The sequence below is a fragment of the Puma concolor genome, chromosome B2 (genome assembly GCF_028749965.1).
Source record: "Puma concolor isolate L17-30 chromosome B2, mPumCon1.1.hap2, whole genome shotgun sequence".
NCBI lineage: Eukaryota > Metazoa > Chordata > Mammalia > Carnivora > Felidae > Puma > Puma concolor.
In genome coordinates this window covers 144,004,672-144,024,927 of record NC_141671.1, presented here as the reverse complement: position 1 = coordinate 144,024,927, position 20,256 = coordinate 144,004,672, and the positions used below count along the sequence as shown (strand labels likewise).

Here is a 20,256-nt window from a genome sequence, read left to right as displayed (position 1 = left end):
GGCGACTTATATGATCACCTTATCACTAAGCTGAAAGGCGGGGACCATCCCTGGCTTCTTGACTCCAGACCTCCACTGTGACCATCTCCAAATCCCAGACTTGCTGCCTCTTTTCTGAACCACTTCTGCTATCCTGCTATCCGCTAGGCTTACTGTGAGGGTCTCCTTCTGTTTTCCCTGTCTCCATACTAACACGCCTCCCTCTGTGCCCCAAAGAACTTCTCGGGCTCCATTAACCCCACGTGAAAATCTAATGGTATTGCTCACTGAACTGAGTCTCTGCAGTGGCTCCTGCCACGTTATAGAACAAAATCCATGCTGGTTTTAAGGCACCCAAGGCTCTTCACATGCTTCCCCTCCTGCCTGCTTTGCAACCCACACCCTGTAACTCAGTCCTCTTGGTCCCGCAAATGCACACGAGTCCACCCCATGTAAGCCTGGGCCTCTGTGCTCTGCATGGAGCATCTCTCCCACCTCTGGGTGGCTATTCATTGTAATCAATACTTTAATATTTGGCTCAGACGTCATCTCCTCCAGGAAGCTTTGCCTGAAACCCAAGCACTTGTTTTTGGACTTCTATGACTCCCCAACCTCTCGTTTGCTGGCACATTGTTGAAATCCTCCATGCACCTGAATATGAATATTTTCTGAACAGATCATGTCTTAGTTGAGTCAAATTGACGTAAGGTTTTTCAAGAAAAAATTTTCTTGGTGTTAAAGCAAAATATGGCTCAAAAATCATTCCTTTTAACCCAAGCTTGTAGAGAGTTCAGGAGAATCTGAAGACTATGGGGATGTTTTTCAATGCTAGCTGATGATTAAATCACCTCCAGGGGATTCTGACTTCATTGGGCTCAAGATATCAGCATTGTGATTCTAAAGTGCATCCACGGCTGAGGCCCACTGGATTGTGGTAAACTTAGCTGCCAGATGTAAGGGCCAGATCTGAAGACATTCAGCTGACACCAATTTGAGGGCTTTTGAAGTTGAATGAGTGGAAAGCAGCCAGGTCTTGAACCACTGGCTGTGTGACTTTGAGCAAGCCAGTCGTTATTCTAAAGCCTCCATTTCATGCTTTGTAAAACGGGAGTATTTTGCAGGTTGTTGTTGGCATTAAATGAGATGATCCTTGCAATAACAGTTTCAATATTGTCCACACTCTGCCAATTGCAAAAAGTGATAAACACAGTATAATTCTCTACCAAATAAACTTGGTTCCATTTTTAGAACTGCCTGAAATTTACCTTGTGATTCTGACGAATTCAACTTTAAGGGATTTAAAGCCAGTTTTCACATTTGTCTGATTGATTGGGGACTGGAACACCAGAACTTTTTTTTTTTTTAATTGACCGTGAGCTCTAATTATATCCAATAAATGAAATAGATGAAAAGGAAGATGATGGATTGCTTGTGGACAAATTGCTCTTAGTGATTATGCATGTTTCCAAAAGAGCAAAAGGTGAGTTCCTGGGTGTCCACTGCTGTATCAGACACTAGAAAACCTGAAGGGTTTCAGGTTCCTTCTTGCCAGGCACTGCTGGTTCTGATGTGTCGGCTCAGTGTGTAGTGAGGGTCGGGATGTCTGTTATAGGCAGACTAAGCAAGTCGAAGGAAAGGAAGAAATGTTACTGTTTGCCTCAGAGAATTAGTTTATTGTCAATCTTGAAATATTTTAGCTCCAGATTTTGACAATTCCTGGAAACTGCTTGATACGTACATTTCTCTTGGTCCTGGCTTTACTCAAAGTAGGAGAAAGCAAAGCAAACGGCACGGGGCCTGCAGCCCCCGCTGATGTCACTTTGCTAGAGTCTCCCAGCTCTCTCCTCTGGGGGAGTAACGTGCATTTCACAGCACTTGAGAAACACAAAACACCCATTTCCCCCTTCAGGGCTCACCCCACATGTTCCTTCACTCTCACCATGGTCCTGGGCTACTTCTTCCTTCTCCCTTCACTTCTGCAAATTACTCTCATTTTCTATTTGCTTTTACTTTTTCAGGCTTAATTTTTCCTCCTTTCACCTATTTCCATAATAAACAATAATGATGTATGACCAAAGAGACAATGGCAACAAATTAGGCAACCTCATGAAATAAACTCCTAGAAAGACACATACTATTGAAACTGACTCAAGAAGAAATAGAAAATCTGAATGGACCTGTAATAGGTAGTGAGTGAATTAGTAATCAAAAAACTAGCCACAAAGAAAAGCTTGGGACCACATGGCTTTACCAGTGAATTCTACCAGATCTTTTAAAAAGAATCCCAGTTCTTCAGCAACTCTTCCAAAAAGAAGAAGAAATACTTTTCAATTCAGTCTATGAAGCTATTATTAACCCTGATACGAGCAACAAAAATACTCAAAGAAAAGGAAACTGCAGACCAAAATCTTTTATGAACATAGATGTAAACATCCTCAACAAAACACTAGCAAACCAAATCCAGAAACATATAAAAGAGATTATACGCCAGGGCTAAGTGGGGTTTATCCTAGAAATTTGAGAAACAGGAGACAAATGAGAAGGGGAGGTTTGGTATGAAGTCCAGACTGCAGCACATCCCCCATTCCCGTGCCAAGTGCGGGGTCTCCAGTCTGCATCAGGGCGGGTGGGAGGCGCAGGAGGAACCAAGGGTCACAGCATTTACCCTCTTCCAGGGGGAGCTGGCTCCCTCTCCTGTGTATGGGGACTGAGAAGTTGTTCTCTGCTCTTCTGACCTATCTGTCAAGCTGCAAAAATCAGAGACTCACAGAGAGCTTTGAGCTGGTTGGGGCTTCGGGGACAAATTAGTCCCAGCTCCCATTTTGCAGCTGGGGAAAACTGAGGGCCACAGAGGTAGGGGGAGTTGCTAGTAGTCAGGGAGATAACTGGTGGGAGCCAGGACTGAAGCTCTCACTCCCGCTTCCCACCCAAGCTCTTTCCTTCACCTGAATCATGTCCATCGCTGCCCAGTAGCTCAGAGTGGATGAAACTGACCTGGCTGATCTTGTCACCATGGGTATCAGGGAGATGATGATGATAATAATAATAATAATACAGTAATACTTAAATATAATTCTTACTTTGTGCTAGGCAAGGTTTTAAGTGCTTTACATGCATTAGCTCACTTAATCCCCACAGAAATCCTACAAGGTAAGGATATCGATATGTTCCCATTTTATGGATGAAAACACTGAGGCAGAGAGAGGTTAGGCAACTTGTCAAGGTCACTCATCTAGAAAGTGTAAGAAGTCTGGCTCTTTGCACAGTTAATCCCCATCTGCTCATTTTTTTAAAAAAATTTTTTAACGTTTATTTATTTTTGAGAGAGACAGAGATGGAATGCAAGTGGGTTAGGGGCAGAGAGAGAGGGAGACACAGAATCTGAAGCAGGTTCCAGGCTCTGAGCTGTCAGCACAGAGCCCGACGCGGGGCTCGAACTCACGAGCTGTGAGATCATGACCTGAGCCGACGTCGGTCGCTCAACCGACTGAGCCATCCAGGCGCCCCCTCATCTGCTCTTCAAAATGAGGTAAGAAAGGCCTCTTGAAAGCCTGGTGCTTGACTGTGAAGTGCCTCCCATGTGAAAGAGACGTCTCTGCACACTTTTTACCACTGCTGGAACACCTTGGCCCAGGGACCAGTCTCCACGACTGTGCTATTGACCAAATCTGGAGTGGACATGCCAGGATTTTTAGATTTTGTCTCTGACGGGGACAGGGTGGGCCATGGGACTCAGTGATGCACAGCTTCTCTACTGTGGAGTCCATGGGAGGCAGGGGGAGACGCTGGTCCAGAAAGTGTAAGCAAAATGTCATGAATCTGAACTTAGGGGCACAGATGGCATTAGGGTTGTGGCAGCTGGAGTGTTACTGTACTGGAAGGCGCCCGGGGGACGATCTGTGCCTTGGTCATTCCTTTCTATCCCGTGGCACTTTCAGCGTGCTGTCCCACTAGCTCTTCAGGAAAGATCTGTGTATGGCTGGACAAAGAAACGAATGAAATTCTGCCCCTCTGTGTGTGCTGGTGGCTGGGTGGTGCTGGGGGACATGGTGTCTTCTACCTCCACGTGGGTGAGCAAGGTACAGGTGGCATGAAGTCGGGGTGCAGTCAGCCTTGGCAGGTCCCTGAGGGTCACAGGTCCTCAGTCAGTCCCTCCCCAGACTCAGGATGCCACGGCTCCTGTGGTCGGGACTGACAGGACTTGCTGTACGTCAGAGCTCTTCCCGAGTCCCCGATCTGACTGGCACTTAGGGCATGTGGACGTCATATGCAGCTGCCCACACTTGTGGCTCATCTCCAGATAGAGGGGAGAACATAAGGGCAAGGAGCCCTAGGTTTTTAATATCCTCATGCTTCCTAAGAGTTCAAGCCAGAGGCTTTGGATTGAATGATAAGGGCTTAGCAACGGCAACTGCTTCACCGTTACAAGCTTCTTCTTCATCTTGGAAGTGTCCTCTATAAACAATCCGTATGGCATCAAGCCCAGTGCCTCAGGGTCACTGGTTACTTGGGAGGTGGCCTTCCCATAGGAATAGGCAGTGGCACCATAACCATTCCTGCCAGGCCAGTTCCCTCGGGGATATGCCCTTAACTGGGGTTATGGTGTGGTCTACTTAGAATAGACTCCAGAGGGCACAAGAGCAGTTTGAGGAATCTGATTAACCGTACGGAATGAAAAGACCTCCCTGTGTCCCTTGTTAAACCTGCCCTCTCTGGCTCTCATAGAGGCACATAGTAGGTACTCAATAAACGTGTGGAATTAATAAATTATGCCCTCATCTCATCTTAACATAAAGTGGCTTAATAGTGTCAACATCCTGAAGGTAGCCTTGCTTACTTTTTAAATCTAGTGAAAGTGCACTGAAAGGTGGGATCAGTACCATGGGAGTCACAGGGTAAAACTAACGTAAGTTCGTTGGTTTTGGTAAGGACCACTGCCGTCAGTGGTGCCCCCTAGTGCAGGTCCCTACTACCTCCTTTCCGTATGCGTTTGTGTCTTGTCCCCGGACACTGCCTCCTTGAGGGCAGAGGGACTGCACTCCACAGACCTTGCATCCCTACCACAGTTGAGTCCTCAACACAGTAGGGACTCAGGAAGGGTTACTGAACTAATGAGAGGTCATATACACAATGTGAAAACATGCGCACACACCACAGAAGTGATCAGTGGATGCCGTGGTCAGAATTTGTTCCAGGACATTTGTTGTGCACCTGTAAGTGGCTGAGAAAGACTACTGAGCACGGACACGGCGGTCTTTAGTGCCTGTTCACTTGAAGGAGGAAGCGTTGGAAGTGAACGTGGGCATTAGAGTCATCAGACTGGTTTGTATCCACAAATTAGTGGCTGTGTACCCTTGGGCAGAGATGATCTGCTTCTCCTAGCTTAAAAAGAAAAGCAAGAGACAGGCATGCCCAGTTGCCATTGTTGGTTTGGATTAAACAAGATTCTGATCATCAAGTGTTTGAACACAGTCAGTGCTAAATAAATGTAATCTCCTGTTTGCCTCTCTCCTTTCTCTCTCATTTTCGTCCTCTGAAAAATAAGGGGGTGGCCCTTAAAGGTCACTTATGTGGGTGAGCGGGGACAGAACAAGATGTCCTGTGACCACTTTCAGAGTAGAGTGGCAAGGACTGTGACACACATGTACTTTCCTTTAAAGGAGGTGCTCTATTAGCGAAGCAAAGCACCACAGCACAAATTAGACACCACCACTACCAACAAGTTAGTCCCAGCAAGCTTCTGCTGGGGGCTGGAGCCTAGTTCCAGGGTCATAAACACAGCTACAGGGTTGCTGGCATTAAGCGTGTTCCCTTAGCCCTGAATGCTTACAGAGACAGTCTTGAGACTGTGGGCTTTCACCTTGCCCTTCTTCAAAAGCAGAAACAAAGTGCCCAGGAGGCTGTCATTTTCCCAGTCCACTCCAGAAGGCGGATCTTTGACTTGTTTGTTATGGAAACTCTCTTGTGGGTGATTCCCTTCTACAAAGAACAAACAGCTCCTGGGTGGCCACAGACTGGGTCCCTTTCAGAAACATGGAACTTCTTTAGGGAAATCTGTTCCAGATAAAGTGAAGCCATTGTCTTCCAGACGCCTAAGGAGTTTTAAGGGATGGATGGTCGGAGCCGGGCCTGGCTGAGCTTTCGGGTACCCACAGAGGGACTCTTGCCCCTGTCCCAAGTCTCCAACCTGCAGTCCGGAAACCAAGCATGCCGTTCCATACCTCACAGGACCCCTATGAGACCTCTTGGAGAGGCACTAGCTCAGTTTTGGCCGTGAATCAAGAACACCTTGTCTGATTTAGTGTACTGAGATATGCATGACTGAGCTAAGGTCACCGCTGAAAGTGGGGAGAAGTGGCCACCTATTGTACACTTAAAGAGGGGGTGGGGAGGTGAGCACATATTGAGGCAAAGGGACAAAAAGGGACCAGCCAGCCAGCCAGCCAGGCCAGTTTGGAGCACTTGTATCTCACCCCTTCCCCCCGACCCCCCGAGACATCCTGGTTCTGTGTAAGGGGGCTTTCCACCACATGGTGCCACAAGCTGTTTCTGGAAGACCTTTTGCATGTGGACTTCCCCTTACACAACCCAGAGCAAACCAACCACTCAGGGGCTATAATCCTTTGTTGGGTATTGCCTTAATTTAACGCTTCTGTTCCCTCGTCTGAGCCTTTCAGTAAATGGGTGTTCCCGGAAGGTTTCTAGGTGTGCTTGGTCTGTTACTGGGTTAGTGAATACAGAAGCAGAAAAGAAGCCTCTGCAGGGAGCTCTGGGCCCGGCTGCAGGCGGCCCCTACCATGTCGCTCTGTGACTGCGTGGCTCCGTAGGCGGCAATGCCATTGGAGGGTGCGGCTGGCTGCGGTGTGTCAGGCTGGATGTATCCTCTTCTGTCAATCAGGCTACGAGAGAAAAAGCAATACGGAGGAAGAGAGTGAATAAAAAGCCAAAGACTCATCAATACTATTTTAATTTCCATGCGGGGCTCCCTCTTTCTGTGTGGGGCGCCACTGCACGCACCTGGGAATACACCCTGACTCACCTTCAGGTACAGTCAGTACCAAATTCTGTCACCTCTGCCTTTGACAAATGTCTGTAGCGTCTGTTCCCTGCCACCAGCTACAGACTCCCACCCCCTCCCACCCTGTCCTCCCAACCCCGGCCATCATGGCCACTGGGGCCCCGTCTAACTGCCCCCCATCCTGATAATGTCTCTACGCCCGCTGGCGCTGCTCGAGGGAGGGGGGCGCGCTCCTTCACCTGCGAACACTCCAGGCCTCGGAGGACTTGTCCCCACTTTCCGCCCGGTCTCAACCCACGCCCTCTCTCTGCAAGCGCAGCACGCCTAGCTCTTTGGGACACCGTGCGCGTGCGCCTGCGCCAGCACCAGCGCATGCGCAGGAACAGAAGGCCCCGCCCCGCCTCTCTGGGCTTTGCCACCTGCGCCTTTCGTTCGGGCTCTGGTTTCTCTTGCCCCAAGTCACTCTCCCTTCCACCCCGCTGTCCGTTCTTCACGGCCAGGTTCAAAAGCCCCCAGCCTTTGCTTTTGCCCCTTCTCCGGATTCTCTGGGACCTGCGTGTGACTCCTCTAGGGGCACATACCACTTGTCGCCTGGTGGCGTCGTGATTTTACACACTCCCCTCTGCCTGGCAGCTGACCTCGAGTCTAAGGGCAGAACTACAAAGGGCAAGAGGAGGTGCAGCCAATAAGTGGGTGCTCCTGGTGCGGCCCCCACCATCTGGGGCTCGGGCCACACTCGTCGGAAATGCTGCTGGTGCATCCAATGTGCTCACGTACATTCCCCACTCCTGAGGGCGGAGGGCTGGTCCGTGAGGTCGCCCTGCTACTTGCCAGGCCCGCAGAAGACAGGAGTTATGGCAACCTCTACCTTCAGGTGTTCGGACAACACAATAACAAGGCATTAAAAAAATACTTGTGATAAGATCTTGGAATGGGACTCTTGTCTGCTTCAGTTTCTGTTGGATCCCCAGAGGTTTAGAAAAACCAATAGGCAACAAGAAGCTCCATCTTTCAAAAAGAGGTGCTGGAGCCCCGTGCAGCTCAGACCAAGTTTGTGACCCCCTGCCAGGGCACAGAAGGTCAAAGGGGTAAAAAGCAAAGAAGGGTGCCGCGGACTGGCAGACACCTGTACCCTCCTGAAGACACACACAAGGGAGGCGGGGCGAGGCTGAGGCCAGACGCAGATCCCCTGGGAGAGAACCAGCGTGGAGTTGGGGGGAACGGTCTTTCCAAAAGATCCCCTGAAACCCCAACCTGGGTAGGGATGAAGGGGTGGAAAGTGTTGCTTTTCTATGAACTCCGGAGTTTCCGTTCACTGAAACAATATGATTCTCAAGGAAATGAAAGTGCCCTGAGTCCTTTTTTTTTTTTAAGTGACAGGAGAAACTAAGGGACTTACAGGGGAATTCATTCAGGAGCAAAAAAAAAAAAAAAAAAGAAGAACTAGGTCATCAAAAGAGTCTGAAAGGGCAGCAGGGAGGACAAAACAAACCTCTTCTCAGCCTTCATCCTCTGTGTTAGGCCTGTTTAATGGACCAGCCACATGCCCCCAGACTGTGACAGTCTGCCCCAAGTCTCATTTTAGTCCTCACAATGGCCCAGGAGCCCCTCCTAATCTGGATGTGCTCCCCTGGCCTTACCTCTTGCTTTGCCCTCTGTAGTTCCCTCACTCCTACACACGAGTTCCTTTAGTTCCTTCTCCTACAGGCTCTCCCCTCACCTCAGGGCCTTTGCACATGCTGCTCCCCTTTCTGTTTTCCCTTAGTTCCCGTCCCCCAATTGCTCCTCATCTGTTAGAATAGATGACAACTTAGGCCCCCTCCTCTGGGAAGCCCTCCTGGGTTTCCCATGGAAACTGCACCCCACCCTCTGTCACAGCCCCTTTTGGACTATGTAGACTTGCCATTCTATTAAACGTGTCAACCACAGGTTGACCCTTAGCCCTGGCCTGCAGGGCCTGACCCTGACCACACCTTGGGAGTGGTCTTTCTTTCCAACTTTCCATTCCTTCTGCCAGACTTGTATGAGGACCCCCTACCCCCAAATGTGGCCATTCCTACCCTGCTGCCATGCACACCTCTGGGACCCATGCAGGGAACTGAATGTGGGTCTTTGCCCTCATGGCTCACAGCTCTCAGTGGGAAACATGAACACACTCTTGTTTTGCTTTCTTTCCCTTCCTTCCTTCCTTCCTTCCTTCCTTCCTTCCTTCCTTCCTTCCTTTCTTTTTTAGAGAGAGAGAGAGGGAGACAGAACATGAGTGAGGGAAAGGGGCAGAGGAAGTGAGAGAGAGAATCCCAAGCAGGCTCCAGGCTCAGCGTGGAGCCTGATGCAGGGCTCGATCCCACAACTGTGAGATCATGACCTGAGCTGAAATCAAGAGTCAGATGTTTAACTGACTGAGCCAGCCAGGAGCCCCACAAAAACACTCTTATGAGCACATCATTATGCCATTTAAGAACATTTTAGAGAAACTCAGGCACACGATGCTGGGCATGTCACTGGTTCTTAGTCCCTGATGGACAGGCTTGGCTGGGATGTCCAGGGAAGGCTCTGGCCCTCTAATGGGCACAAGGGTGAGTGAGGTAGGGCAGAGAGAGAAGGGGCAAAGAAGGTGACAGGAGGGAAGAACAAAGCCAGGCACTATCCCCCCATTGCATCTGCCCAGGGTGGGGGAGCCTGTGGGTGCAGTGGGAGAGGCCAGCAGCCCATCTTCCCTGTGCAAACCTGTGAGCAGTTCACCACGTGGTGAGGGGAGGTTGTCCTTGAGAAATGCCCCATCCAGAGGGACTTGGGTTTTGGAAAGAATACAGCCCCAACTCAGCCACAGTAGGAAATTTTATCCAGTTATGGAAGAAAGAAGTTTGGTGTGACAAGATTTGTTCTCTAAACAAAACAAAGCAGCACCAAATGGGGAACAAGAAAAGAGATTTGTTCAAAATGTGAGACTTTTAAATTCTTTTCATGGATTCAGATGTGTATTTTAGATTTAGGGAAGGAGGCCTATTCAGTTCCCCTGGCCTCTTATGCTCCTCCAAGGGCCCTAGCCCTGGCTGCTGGCCTACTCCACTCTCCACAAATAAATACACGCCAGTAGGAAACAAAGCTAAATTGTGAAAAACCAAGAATTTCCTGAGGGATTTTCTGGCCTACAGAGCTCCAAGAGAGATGCCTGGGTGGGTCTGGAGTTGTCTTGGAGAGAGGCTAGCACCCTCCCAGGCATGCCTGACTCCCCAGCCCAAGGTGGCCCCCCATCCAGAGTCCTTGGCTGCCCCTTCGTGCAGCCCCTCCTCAGAGGAAGCCTCTGAGGAGCAGGCCAGGGGCTTCTGGGGGGCCCCCAGTTCAGCAGGAGTATGGCACACTAGGCTCACAACTTTCTCGTTTCTAGAAAACAACCAATTTCTTACATTTTTTTTGAACGTTCATTTATTTTTCAGACAGAGAGAGACAGAGTGTGAATGGGGAAAGAGCAGAGAGAGAGGGAGACGCAGAATCTGAAGCAGGCTCCAGGCTCCGAGCTGTCAGCACAGAGTCTGACATGGGGGCTCCAACTCACAAACCGTGAGATCATGACCTGAGTCGAAGTCTGATGTCCAACCAACTGAGCCACCCAGGCGCCCCCAGAAAACAACCAATTTCTAATTACCCAGTAGTACCAGTAACATAACCCAGTACCAATACGTGGCCTCAGAATATGTGCTTGGATTTTGTTTCTGGGGAGGGCAACACCCTTACTTTCCTAATGATATTTCACTGAGGCTGATAATAAAAATTAAGTTTGCATTCCATTAGCACATGTCGGCAATGACTGGCCATGGAGGTCCAAGTGCACAGTGGGGCTGCCTCGGAGACAGTCCCCATGGCTTTTTGTGGAACCTCTCCATTTATACATTTAGAAGCCACAAGGGAGGAAGTAATAAAGGTTTGGAAGCTCATTCTAGAGACTCGGAGTACTTGCTTAAGAAATATGGTGGATGATAGGTTACTCTGTTGGAAATGCTCTGCATGATGTAGCTCACCAATAAGCAGGAGTCGACTGCATTTTGTACTCACGTAATCCTGCCTGGGGCGGGGTTGGGGGGGGGCGCTCGCAAGTGCCATTCCGCACACACCCCGGTTCTGACACCAGATGCCTGGGTTTGGGTCCCGATGAGGCAGAGTTTACTAGCTGTGTGAACTTGGCACCTTACTTTACCTCTCTGTGCCAGTTTCCTCATCCACAAAAAAGGGGCATAATACTGCCTTAACTCACAGGCACAGAGGGAGGTGTTAAAAGCTGATACAGGGGTGCCTGGGTGGCCCAGTCGGTTAAGCATCTGACTCTGGATTTCCGCTCAGGCCATGATCTCGTGAGTTCGAGCCCCGCATTGGGCTCTGTGCTAACAGTGCAGAGCCTGCTTGGGATTCTCTCCCCGTCTCTCTGCCCCTCTCCGACTTGTGCACACACACCTCCTTTCTCTCTGTGTCTCTCTGTCTCTCAAAAAAAAATAAACTTAAAAAATTATTAAAAAAAAAAAACGTAAAACAATGAATAGAGGCTGATACATATAAAGCACCTAGAGCAGACCTAACACTATTCAGTGTCAGCCACTGCCATGGTCAGTGTGGTCATGTTGCCATTGCCATAATACACGCTGCTTCAGCCCAGTCCGCTCTGTCCTGTTGAGCTATTTTAGCATGTACATCCTGTATGACTCAGCTCTTAGCACCTCCTTCTACAGGTTTTCTAACTGCTTCCCACATTGTGTCCCGGTCCCCCTACTAAGCTGACCACAGCTCTCTGCTTGTCACAGATGCTCAAGATGACTCAGTACTTAATTGGAGTCACGTGCCTCAGTTTTCCTGTTTGGATCCTTAGGAGATTTTCCCCGACCTTGACACAAATTCAGTGAAAGAACCAAAAAGAGGGCAGGAACAACACAAGAGACAGCCGTATCTCCACTTCACTAAGGCCGTGTCTCCCTGACACAGAGCAGACCACTGAGCAGCGGTCATATAAGGGGTGTGACCAAAGGTGACAGTGGGTTTTGTGGCCAGGTCTCCAGCTCGTGAGGCCTGTGCCGGAGGCCTGTGCTGTTGGCTTTCCCGAGCTCTGTTAGAGAACGCGATCCTTTCTGACTCTTACCTTGGAGAGATGGGCCCACACAGGGCAACACAGCAATTTGTAAAGATATTTCCGTAGCTGTAGGGATTGTAATTTTCTTTACCTCTTTTATTTGACCAAGATCCTTTAATCTGAAAGAAAAGGACGGCGAATGATACAACATCCTTCATATTGATGCCACACTTTAGGCGAATGGGGTCACGAGAAACTCATCAAGAACGTAAACCATCTTTACTCATTTCTTCACAGGGAGAAAACCGAGAGACTTTTCTCAAGGAAAACTGGCATTTACCTCAAACTTGGAGATATCCCCAGACAGCAGGTCAGACTAGGGAGAAAGTAACATTCTTTGGGGACAATAATCTCTTGTTCCCACAACACGGTGCCCAAAGGTCAGCTCGCATAAGCCAGCGGAGATTTGTTTCATACAGTTGGCGTGCTAACCAGTAATTAAACAAATGGCAGCCGAAAGAGTTAACACGGCTCCCGTAACTACCCACTTATAGTCTGAATTCAGCCTCACGATGTTACCAAAATAAGCCCACAGATTCTAATATTCATAGTTGCCAAATACAAATAACTCGATTACAATTCTCTTAACTCATGTATCTCCTCGGTGCTGATTTTCCCAAGCCTTTAAGGCAACCTGACTGATTCTGAGACATTTAATTCCTGTACTAACAGACACTTCTGTCAGAGTCTAAATATTCGGAGCAAAGAGGACCAGGCTTATGAAGAACATTTCCAACATTATGTTTTCTGTTTTTATACCTCCTCTCCATCTGCATTCAGTAAAGGCAGATAATCCTGGACAAAAAGTTAAATTCTGGGTGGGGGCAGTCCCCTCCAAAAGTGTTAAACGTGAAAGGCAGATTCATCCACCCTGAGATATCAGCTGGACGTGGTCTCTCCTCCAGAGGAGGTATGACAGGTTGCTCACAAAACTACTGAAGCGGAAGGAATAGACAATAAGCCCCTCCCTCAGAGTTTGGAGATGGGGGTCTCTCAGCTGACCTTAGTATCTAACTGATGTGGTCAGAAGGTAAGAGAGGTTGGAGATTCCCCGCTGGAAATCATGGAGACCCTAGGAAAATGCTCCCCCTGCACATTGTTTGCTCCCAGAGGCTCATACCTGGAATGGAATATGTGCAAGGCCTTGGCCCCTGAGCTCCTCTCTCCTGTCCCCCCCCCCCCGCCTCTGGACGCAGACACACACACCCACCCCCCAGACCGCTGGGAACTCACATCTTCATTTGTCGTCTGGTTGGAGCTGATCAGGTATGTGTGGAAACCCGAGAGGCCGACGATAGACCAGACGGAGAAGAAGCACACCACGGCCTCCAGCACAGTGGCCTGGGGTCAAGGAGAAGAACGGGGTGGGGGTGGGGGGTGGAAGCGGGATAAGTTCTCAAGGCGCCTGCGGAACCAGGATGATGTAAGATTCGGATGGGAAACCCCACAGACGCTCACTGAGGCCTCTGAATCTATCTAGCTTTGTCCCTAACCAGAGGGGGACCCTTCAGGTCCAGCACTGTGCCCTTCTCTCCTTCTGATTCACCCCAATCGTGCTCAGTCAACGACCAGTGGGCTCCCCGAACATTACCTGTTTACTGTTTCACGGTGGACAGTTCCTCTGACTGGGGACATTTCCTCCCCACCTGCCCTTGGCCTTTTCCTGTGGCTCACTGTGCAGCCAATGACTGTGACAGCAAAGCCGGAAGCACGCTGGCCGGAGTTGGCAGCGGCCCAGGCCTGCTAGGAAAGGACGCGACATTGAACATGAACATCACTGCAGTCTCAGACTCTAATCTCAGCTTCTGAACGCTGGGCACTATCACATCAACAGGTTTGTCCCCCAACCTGATGTTGAAGCCGAGTGAACCGTCACACAACAGTAGTTGACAATTGTGAGCAGGGCCGGCCACCGGCAACTGTAGCCTGGGCAGGGCTCACCTTCACGGCTTTCTCTCTGCCTGGATGATCCTTTCACCCACTGGTGGCTGCCTGCCCCCACCTATGGGTGGGCTTCTGAACCAGCAGGGGCATTTCTCAGAGTGGTGTCAGGGTGAGGGGTATTTTTACTTAGGGGACTCTTTGCCAACACCTTAGCCCACCCCAACACCTAAGGCTATTTTCAGCTATTTGATGGGCAACTAGGAAACGTGGATGCTTAATCAGACATTGAGTGATGGCACATCCCGAGCCCCACAAAATGTGCTACAACCAGAGGATAAAAAGTGTGGTATTCTTCAACAGATGAGATAAATCAACCCAGAGTGTGGCAATTTCCAAGGACTAGAGAATTTTTCTGTTCCACAAATGTTTATAAAATTCTATTTACAAGATATAGATGTTTCTCTGGGGAAAAAATATTCCTCACAGGTCTGGGAGTTTAAATATACACCATCCATCCCCCATCAAGAAGTTACAGGATGGAGAGAGTAAACACCAGGCTTTCCTGATGCTCTCAAGGGTAGAAGCCAGAGATCACGCTGTAATACATCACCATTGATCTTTTTTTTTTCAGGATTGGATATAATTCATCTTTAGACCAGAGCAATGAATACAGTATTCAGTGCAGCGCCATAATCTGCCATGCCATTATTAACAAATACCACCGTCCGGGCATGTGGGGTGAAATACAAAACGGGAGAAATGAATGGGCTCTTGCCTGTTGACCGACTGACTTTCAACATCGGGACAGACCACTGGCCCTGCTCTTGGAGAAGCAGAAGAATGCTCTGCTCTTCTAAGGTTTAAGCTTCTAGAAACCGCAAGCCTTCAGAAAAGCACTACCCTGAACTTAAATGGACATCTGAGGAGGAGAAGAATGTACCTCTGCCGGCTAGCTAAGACGAAAACAGCCCAGCGCACCCAGAGTCAGACAGATGCCAACACACGCTGCCCAACGTAGGCCCTGCCCGTTCCTCGTGGAGGCAGGAGTCGGGAAAAAGGGAGGAGTAGCTACATCGCTTGAGAAGAGGAGAACCAGGTGGTTATTATGGAAAAGCAGGTGAGTTCGGACGTGCAGGGAGGATCTGTGGAGTAAGAGAGAGATGCAGAGAAGCAGATCCCAACCTGGATCTGCCTTGGAACCCCAGAGTTCTCAGGTGGGCCAGTGGTTAAGAAGGGAGGCCTCAGGTGCACGTGGGGACACACGGATGGTCTCCTTCTCAACGGCCTTCTCACAGGTGAGGCTCACAGGTGCCCCTCTTCTGACCATCCCCCCGCCCCGGGGGCAGACTGGGGAGGCAAACCACGTGGGTGGAGTGGAGTCCCGGGGGAAACGATGCAGGTAAGCAGCGGGAAGACTGAGTCAAGGAGAAGTGGGTTGCGGAAAGGCGGGTGACACTGGCAGTGAACCTCCACCGGCTGGAAGGAAAAGACAAGAGATACAAAGATCAAAGAGGAAGGGACACGTGAAACGGAAGCAAGAAATGATCAGGGGAGGAAAGAGAATAAAGAATGAAAGCAAAAGATTTATTTGCTGAATAACGCACGAAGAGCCAGACCTCCGTCTCAGAAATGCTTCTGTGTCACCAAAAGTTTGCAGTCCAGGTAGAATGATGGTGATGTCAAAATACACACAAATTCATATGCGTGAACCATATAAGACCTGGTATGTCCACGTGAGGGAGGATCACAGCATTTAACGCGGCACAGCCCATTTTCTGGTGGCTCTTCCCTTTGCAATGCCACTTAAAATTATTACTCCCCAAAGGAGGCATTGTTACCAGTGGACATGGGATTTTAAAGGCTTACAGGTCCAAGAATAAACTAGCAGATCTCTATATTAATATCTTATGCGCTTTAGAGACATTTTATAATTAGCAGATTGTTAGCTCACAGCTGTGTCAAAATGACACGAATTCAAGGCAAAATGCAAGACGCAGCCCTCTTTCCCTTGGCCCTCACAGTGGAGCCCCCCACAGCATGTCTTAAGGAACCCTCATCGTCATTCCTAACAATGGCTGGTGTCTCTGGCTAGGCATCAGGTAGTACTCCAAAGGCTTCCTATGGATTAACTCACTTAATCCTCAGTGACCCAGGGTGAAGTGTGATTCCCACTTACCCAACAGGGAAACTGAGGCAGAAAGCAGGTAAGTACTTTGCTTGAGAAACAGCAGAGCTGGAAATGGAGCCCTGAAAGTGTGCCTGTGCCAGTACAAGAGAAAAGCCCTGGGCTGGTTCCTTTCCTATTCCTGCTGACATTCCCGTGGCTCTAGGCTGACCACAACCCCTGCGGGGGAAGACGGGGATCCTCTTTTTGTCAGGGATTTGTGAACCTTTGGCAGCCTAAGTAGACCACTCCCCCTCCAAATTCCCTCTCAGGCTGGGGAACAAATATTTGAACAACACATCCCCTCACTGACTCCAGAGCCAGATGTTGAAAATATCTATGCCATAATAAGATTAATATAAATTTTTCATAAGTGTATCAAAAGCCATTTACTGATATTTTTAAAAGAGGAAATGAGGAAGAAATACACCAACTCGACTAAGAGCCAATTTAATAAGCAGTTGGGTGTTACTGTATCAGAGATGGTTCAAAATGATAGCAGTTACTACTGCCAGCCTCTTTCTCCCTCCAACCCCCAAGAAGACAGTGAGCCCTTTTTTTGGCCAGGGGTGTGGCATTAAATTTAAGTTCTACCCCAAGATGTCACACTTTGAGGTACTCACGAGATGACTGTGGAAATGAAAAAGACTTTGAAAAATGCTGATGGGCAAACAGCCCTCCACTGAGTTTCCGTGGGATCCCAGAAGTGCCTGCTGGGTGCCCTTCTGTGCAGCCAGCCCTGTGCTTAGGACAGGAGAGGGGGGAGGGACTCACTTCCTGCCCTAAGGGATCTGTTTGCCCTTGGGAAGGTAAGTGAGGTGAGAAGGCCTTGCAGACACAAGGGAAGAACTTGGACAGAATGGTGAGGGCATTTCAGTGTTTGGAAAATCGTAAAAGGTGAGAGATCATGGAACCAAAGATTTCTAACCTTTCTGAGTTCCCACTCTTTTCTCAGAAAAAAAAAAATGCACGCACATTTTTTTTCTTCTGATTTCAGGAGTTTTAGAAACTCTCCTGACACCTTTCCATAGATACACATGGACCTCAAGTTAAAAAGTCCTGATTTATCTTAATCCCTTAATTTTACAAGGAGGAAGATGAGGCCCAGAGGGGTCAAGCTGGTAATTTACATGATAGACACTTTGACAATGGAAAGTCACGGAGACCCTTGGGTGTGGATCATGTGACCATCATCTTTCAGTCTCTCAAATCCTTTTCCCCATATTCTTTTATACCAGGAAATAAAGATGTGCAGTTCTCCCAAATTAATCTATGAAGTCCCTGTAATTCCAATCAAAATTCCGGAATTTTAAAAAGGAATTAAAAACTGACTCTAAAATGTCAGGAAGAGAAAACGTGCAAGAATGGGTAAGAAAACTTGAAAAAAAAACCAACTCTTGGGTTGGGGGATGGGAGGACACCTTTAGCAAACAAAACACAGAGTCTGAAACAGACCTGTGGGCACGAGGGCTACAGAAGGCATTTCAAATTTGGGTGAAAGAGTACACTGGCGACTCTCAAAGTGTGGCCCGTGGGCCTTTGGGGTCCCCGAGATCCTTTCAGGGAAACCCCCAGGTTAGAACTATTTCCCAATCAATGCCAAGACATTGCTTCCCAGTCTAACGCTTCTGTCATTCAGGGGCTTCATCTGAAGGCTTTGGGAAGGGCCTCACTCCCATCATAATAGGGAAAGTGCTTGTGCATTCTGTGTTTTAGAAATTTCTCAGTTGTAGTTTCAAACATGACCTCTAGAAATATATATAATCTACCTAAACAAAAGTTCCTTGAGTCCTCAATAATGTTTAAGAGTGTTAAGGAATCCTGAGACCTAAAAGTTTGAGAACTGCCAGAAGTGAACAGTGAACAGCACTGGGACACTTCACTAAGCATTTGGGAAAAACAAAGTGAGAACTTTAGCTCACCACACACACACACACACACACACACACACACACACGTAGATTACAGATAAATTACCGTGCCAAACTGAAGAAATAAAATGTAAAGGTATTAGAGGGAAATAAAGGACATATGCCCATAATTTTGGGGTTCAGATATAAGACACAAAAGCTAGGAGCCATGTAGTATCTGATTTGTAGATGGATTTTGTTAAAAGTTAAGCATTTTTTTTTTTTTGTATTAAAAAAGTCAACTTAAAAGGTAAGTGACAGGTTGGGAGAAAAATATTGGCAAGAGATATTAAATGGTTATTATTAAGAATAAAGAACATGTTAACAGGAAAACAACAAACAACCTGATTACAAAATGGACAGAGATTAGGAGCTGGCACATTGTGGTAATGAAAAAAAATGTCAACAAAAACGAAAATAAGCACAAGCTGATAATTATCCAGAAAATGGAAATTAAACCAATGAATTTTCCCCCCATCAAATTGGCCAAAGTCACAGCACCTGTAACATCCAATGTGGATGAAGTTGTGGGGAAACGGGAGAACGAGTCAGTACGATCTCTTTAGGGGACAATGTGGCATGTCAGTCAACATTTAAAAGATGCTTAATTTTCCAGGCACCTGGGTGGCTCAGTGTGCGCCTCAGTTGGTTAAACATCAGACGACTTTGGCTCAGGTCATGATTTCATGGTTCATGAGTTCGAGCTCAGCATTAGGCTCTATGCTGACATGGCCGAGCCTGCTTCTCTCCCCCTCTCTCTGTCCCTCCCCCACTCATTCCTCTTTCTCTCTCTCTCTCTCTCTCTCTCTCTCAAAAATAAATAAATATTGGGGCGCCTGGGTGGCTCAGTCGGTTAAGCGTCCGACTTCGGCTCAGGTCATGATCTCACGGTCTGTGAGTTTGAGCCCCGCGTCGGGCTCTGTGCTGACAGCTCAGAGCCTGGAGCCTGTTTCAGACTCTGTGTCTCCCTCTCTCTCTGACCCTCCCCCGTTCATGCTCTGTCTCTCTCTGTCTCAAAAATAAATAAACATTAAACAAAAATTTAAAAAAATAAATAATAATTAAAAAATATGCTTGGAGGGGCACCTGGGTGGCTCAGTTGGTTAAGTGTCTGACTCTCGATTTCGGCTCAGGTCATGATCTTACAGTTCGTGAGTTTGGAGCCCCCCATGGGGCTCTGTGCTGATGTCACAGAGCCTGCTTGGAATTCTCTCTCTCCCTCTCCTTTTGCCCCTCCCCCATTCATGCTCGCTCGCTCAAAAAATAAACTTCAAAAAATTTTTAAAAATATGCTTAACTTGGGGCGCCTGGGTGGCTCAGTCGGTTAAGTGTCCGACTTCAGCTCAGGTCACGATCTCACGGTCCGTGAGTTGGAGCCCCGCATCGGGCTCTGGGCTGATGGCCCAGAGTCTGGAGCCTGCTTCCGATTCTGTGTCTCCCTCTCTCTCTGCCCCTCCCCCATTCATGCTCTGTCTCTCTCTGTCTCAAAAATAAATAAATGTTAAAAAAAAATTTAAAAAATATGCTTAACTTTCAGTGATTCCACATTTAGTTGTCAATTCTGGAGAAACACTAACACTCGTGCACAAAGACATACGTGCAAGATGGCCCGCCACCGCATTTTTTATGCAATAAAACAATTAAGAAATCTAAGTATTCATCAACAGAAAAATATAGTATAGATTGTGTTCTGAAACTCTATAAAGCAGCTGGGAAAAAAATGAGATAGATCCATATGCTGACATGGAAATACCTTCAGGAAACATCTAAAAATCAAACCGCTGAAGAATACAAAGAAAATGATCCTTCTTAGGTAGAAACAGTCCCTGCAACCGTGTACAGACACATACGTATTCAAACTCTTCGAATACCGTCTGGAAAGACCCATGAAAATTGACAAGGATTCCCACAGAACGACAGAGGGTGGAGAGCAGTGCTTCTTTTACGTTCTTATTTGAAATTTTTTACGAGAGTTATGTTCTTCCAGTACCTGAGTGATTTAGAAAAACCCCAACAACCTCCTCCCCCACTTTGTGACCCCATGAGATATAATCCGATGCTTATTCTTCACGCACTCCCTCAGACAGACCGGTTAGGGGCAGTGGGAAAGAGTGTCAATTCCCTGCCCAGAGAGAGGGGCTGGCGGTAAGGAGATCTGGGCTCCAGTTCTGGCAACACGGCTGAG

At 48.1% G+C, this 20,256-nt stretch overlaps 1 protein-coding gene across 4 annotated transcripts in view; it reads right to left on the bottom strand.

Annotated features, from left to right (window-relative positions):
• The window catches only part of ZDHHC14 (zDHHC palmitoyltransferase 14), a 293,086-nt gene that overhangs the window by 10,065 nt on the left and 262,765 nt on the right, over positions 1–20,256 (bottom strand). For all 4 annotated transcript variants that reach the window (XM_086708227.1, XM_086708228.1, XM_086708230.1 and 1 more), the window contains exons 6-8: positions 13,347–13,449; positions 12,123–12,232; positions 6,776–6,878 (exon numbers count right to left, since the gene is read on the bottom strand). In XM_086708227.1, the coding sequence (XP_086564353.1) occupies positions 6,776–6,878; positions 12,123–12,232; positions 13,347–13,449 (316 nt within the window). The remainder of the gene's footprint in view (positions 1–6,775; positions 6,879–12,122; positions 12,233–13,346; positions 13,450–20,256) is intronic.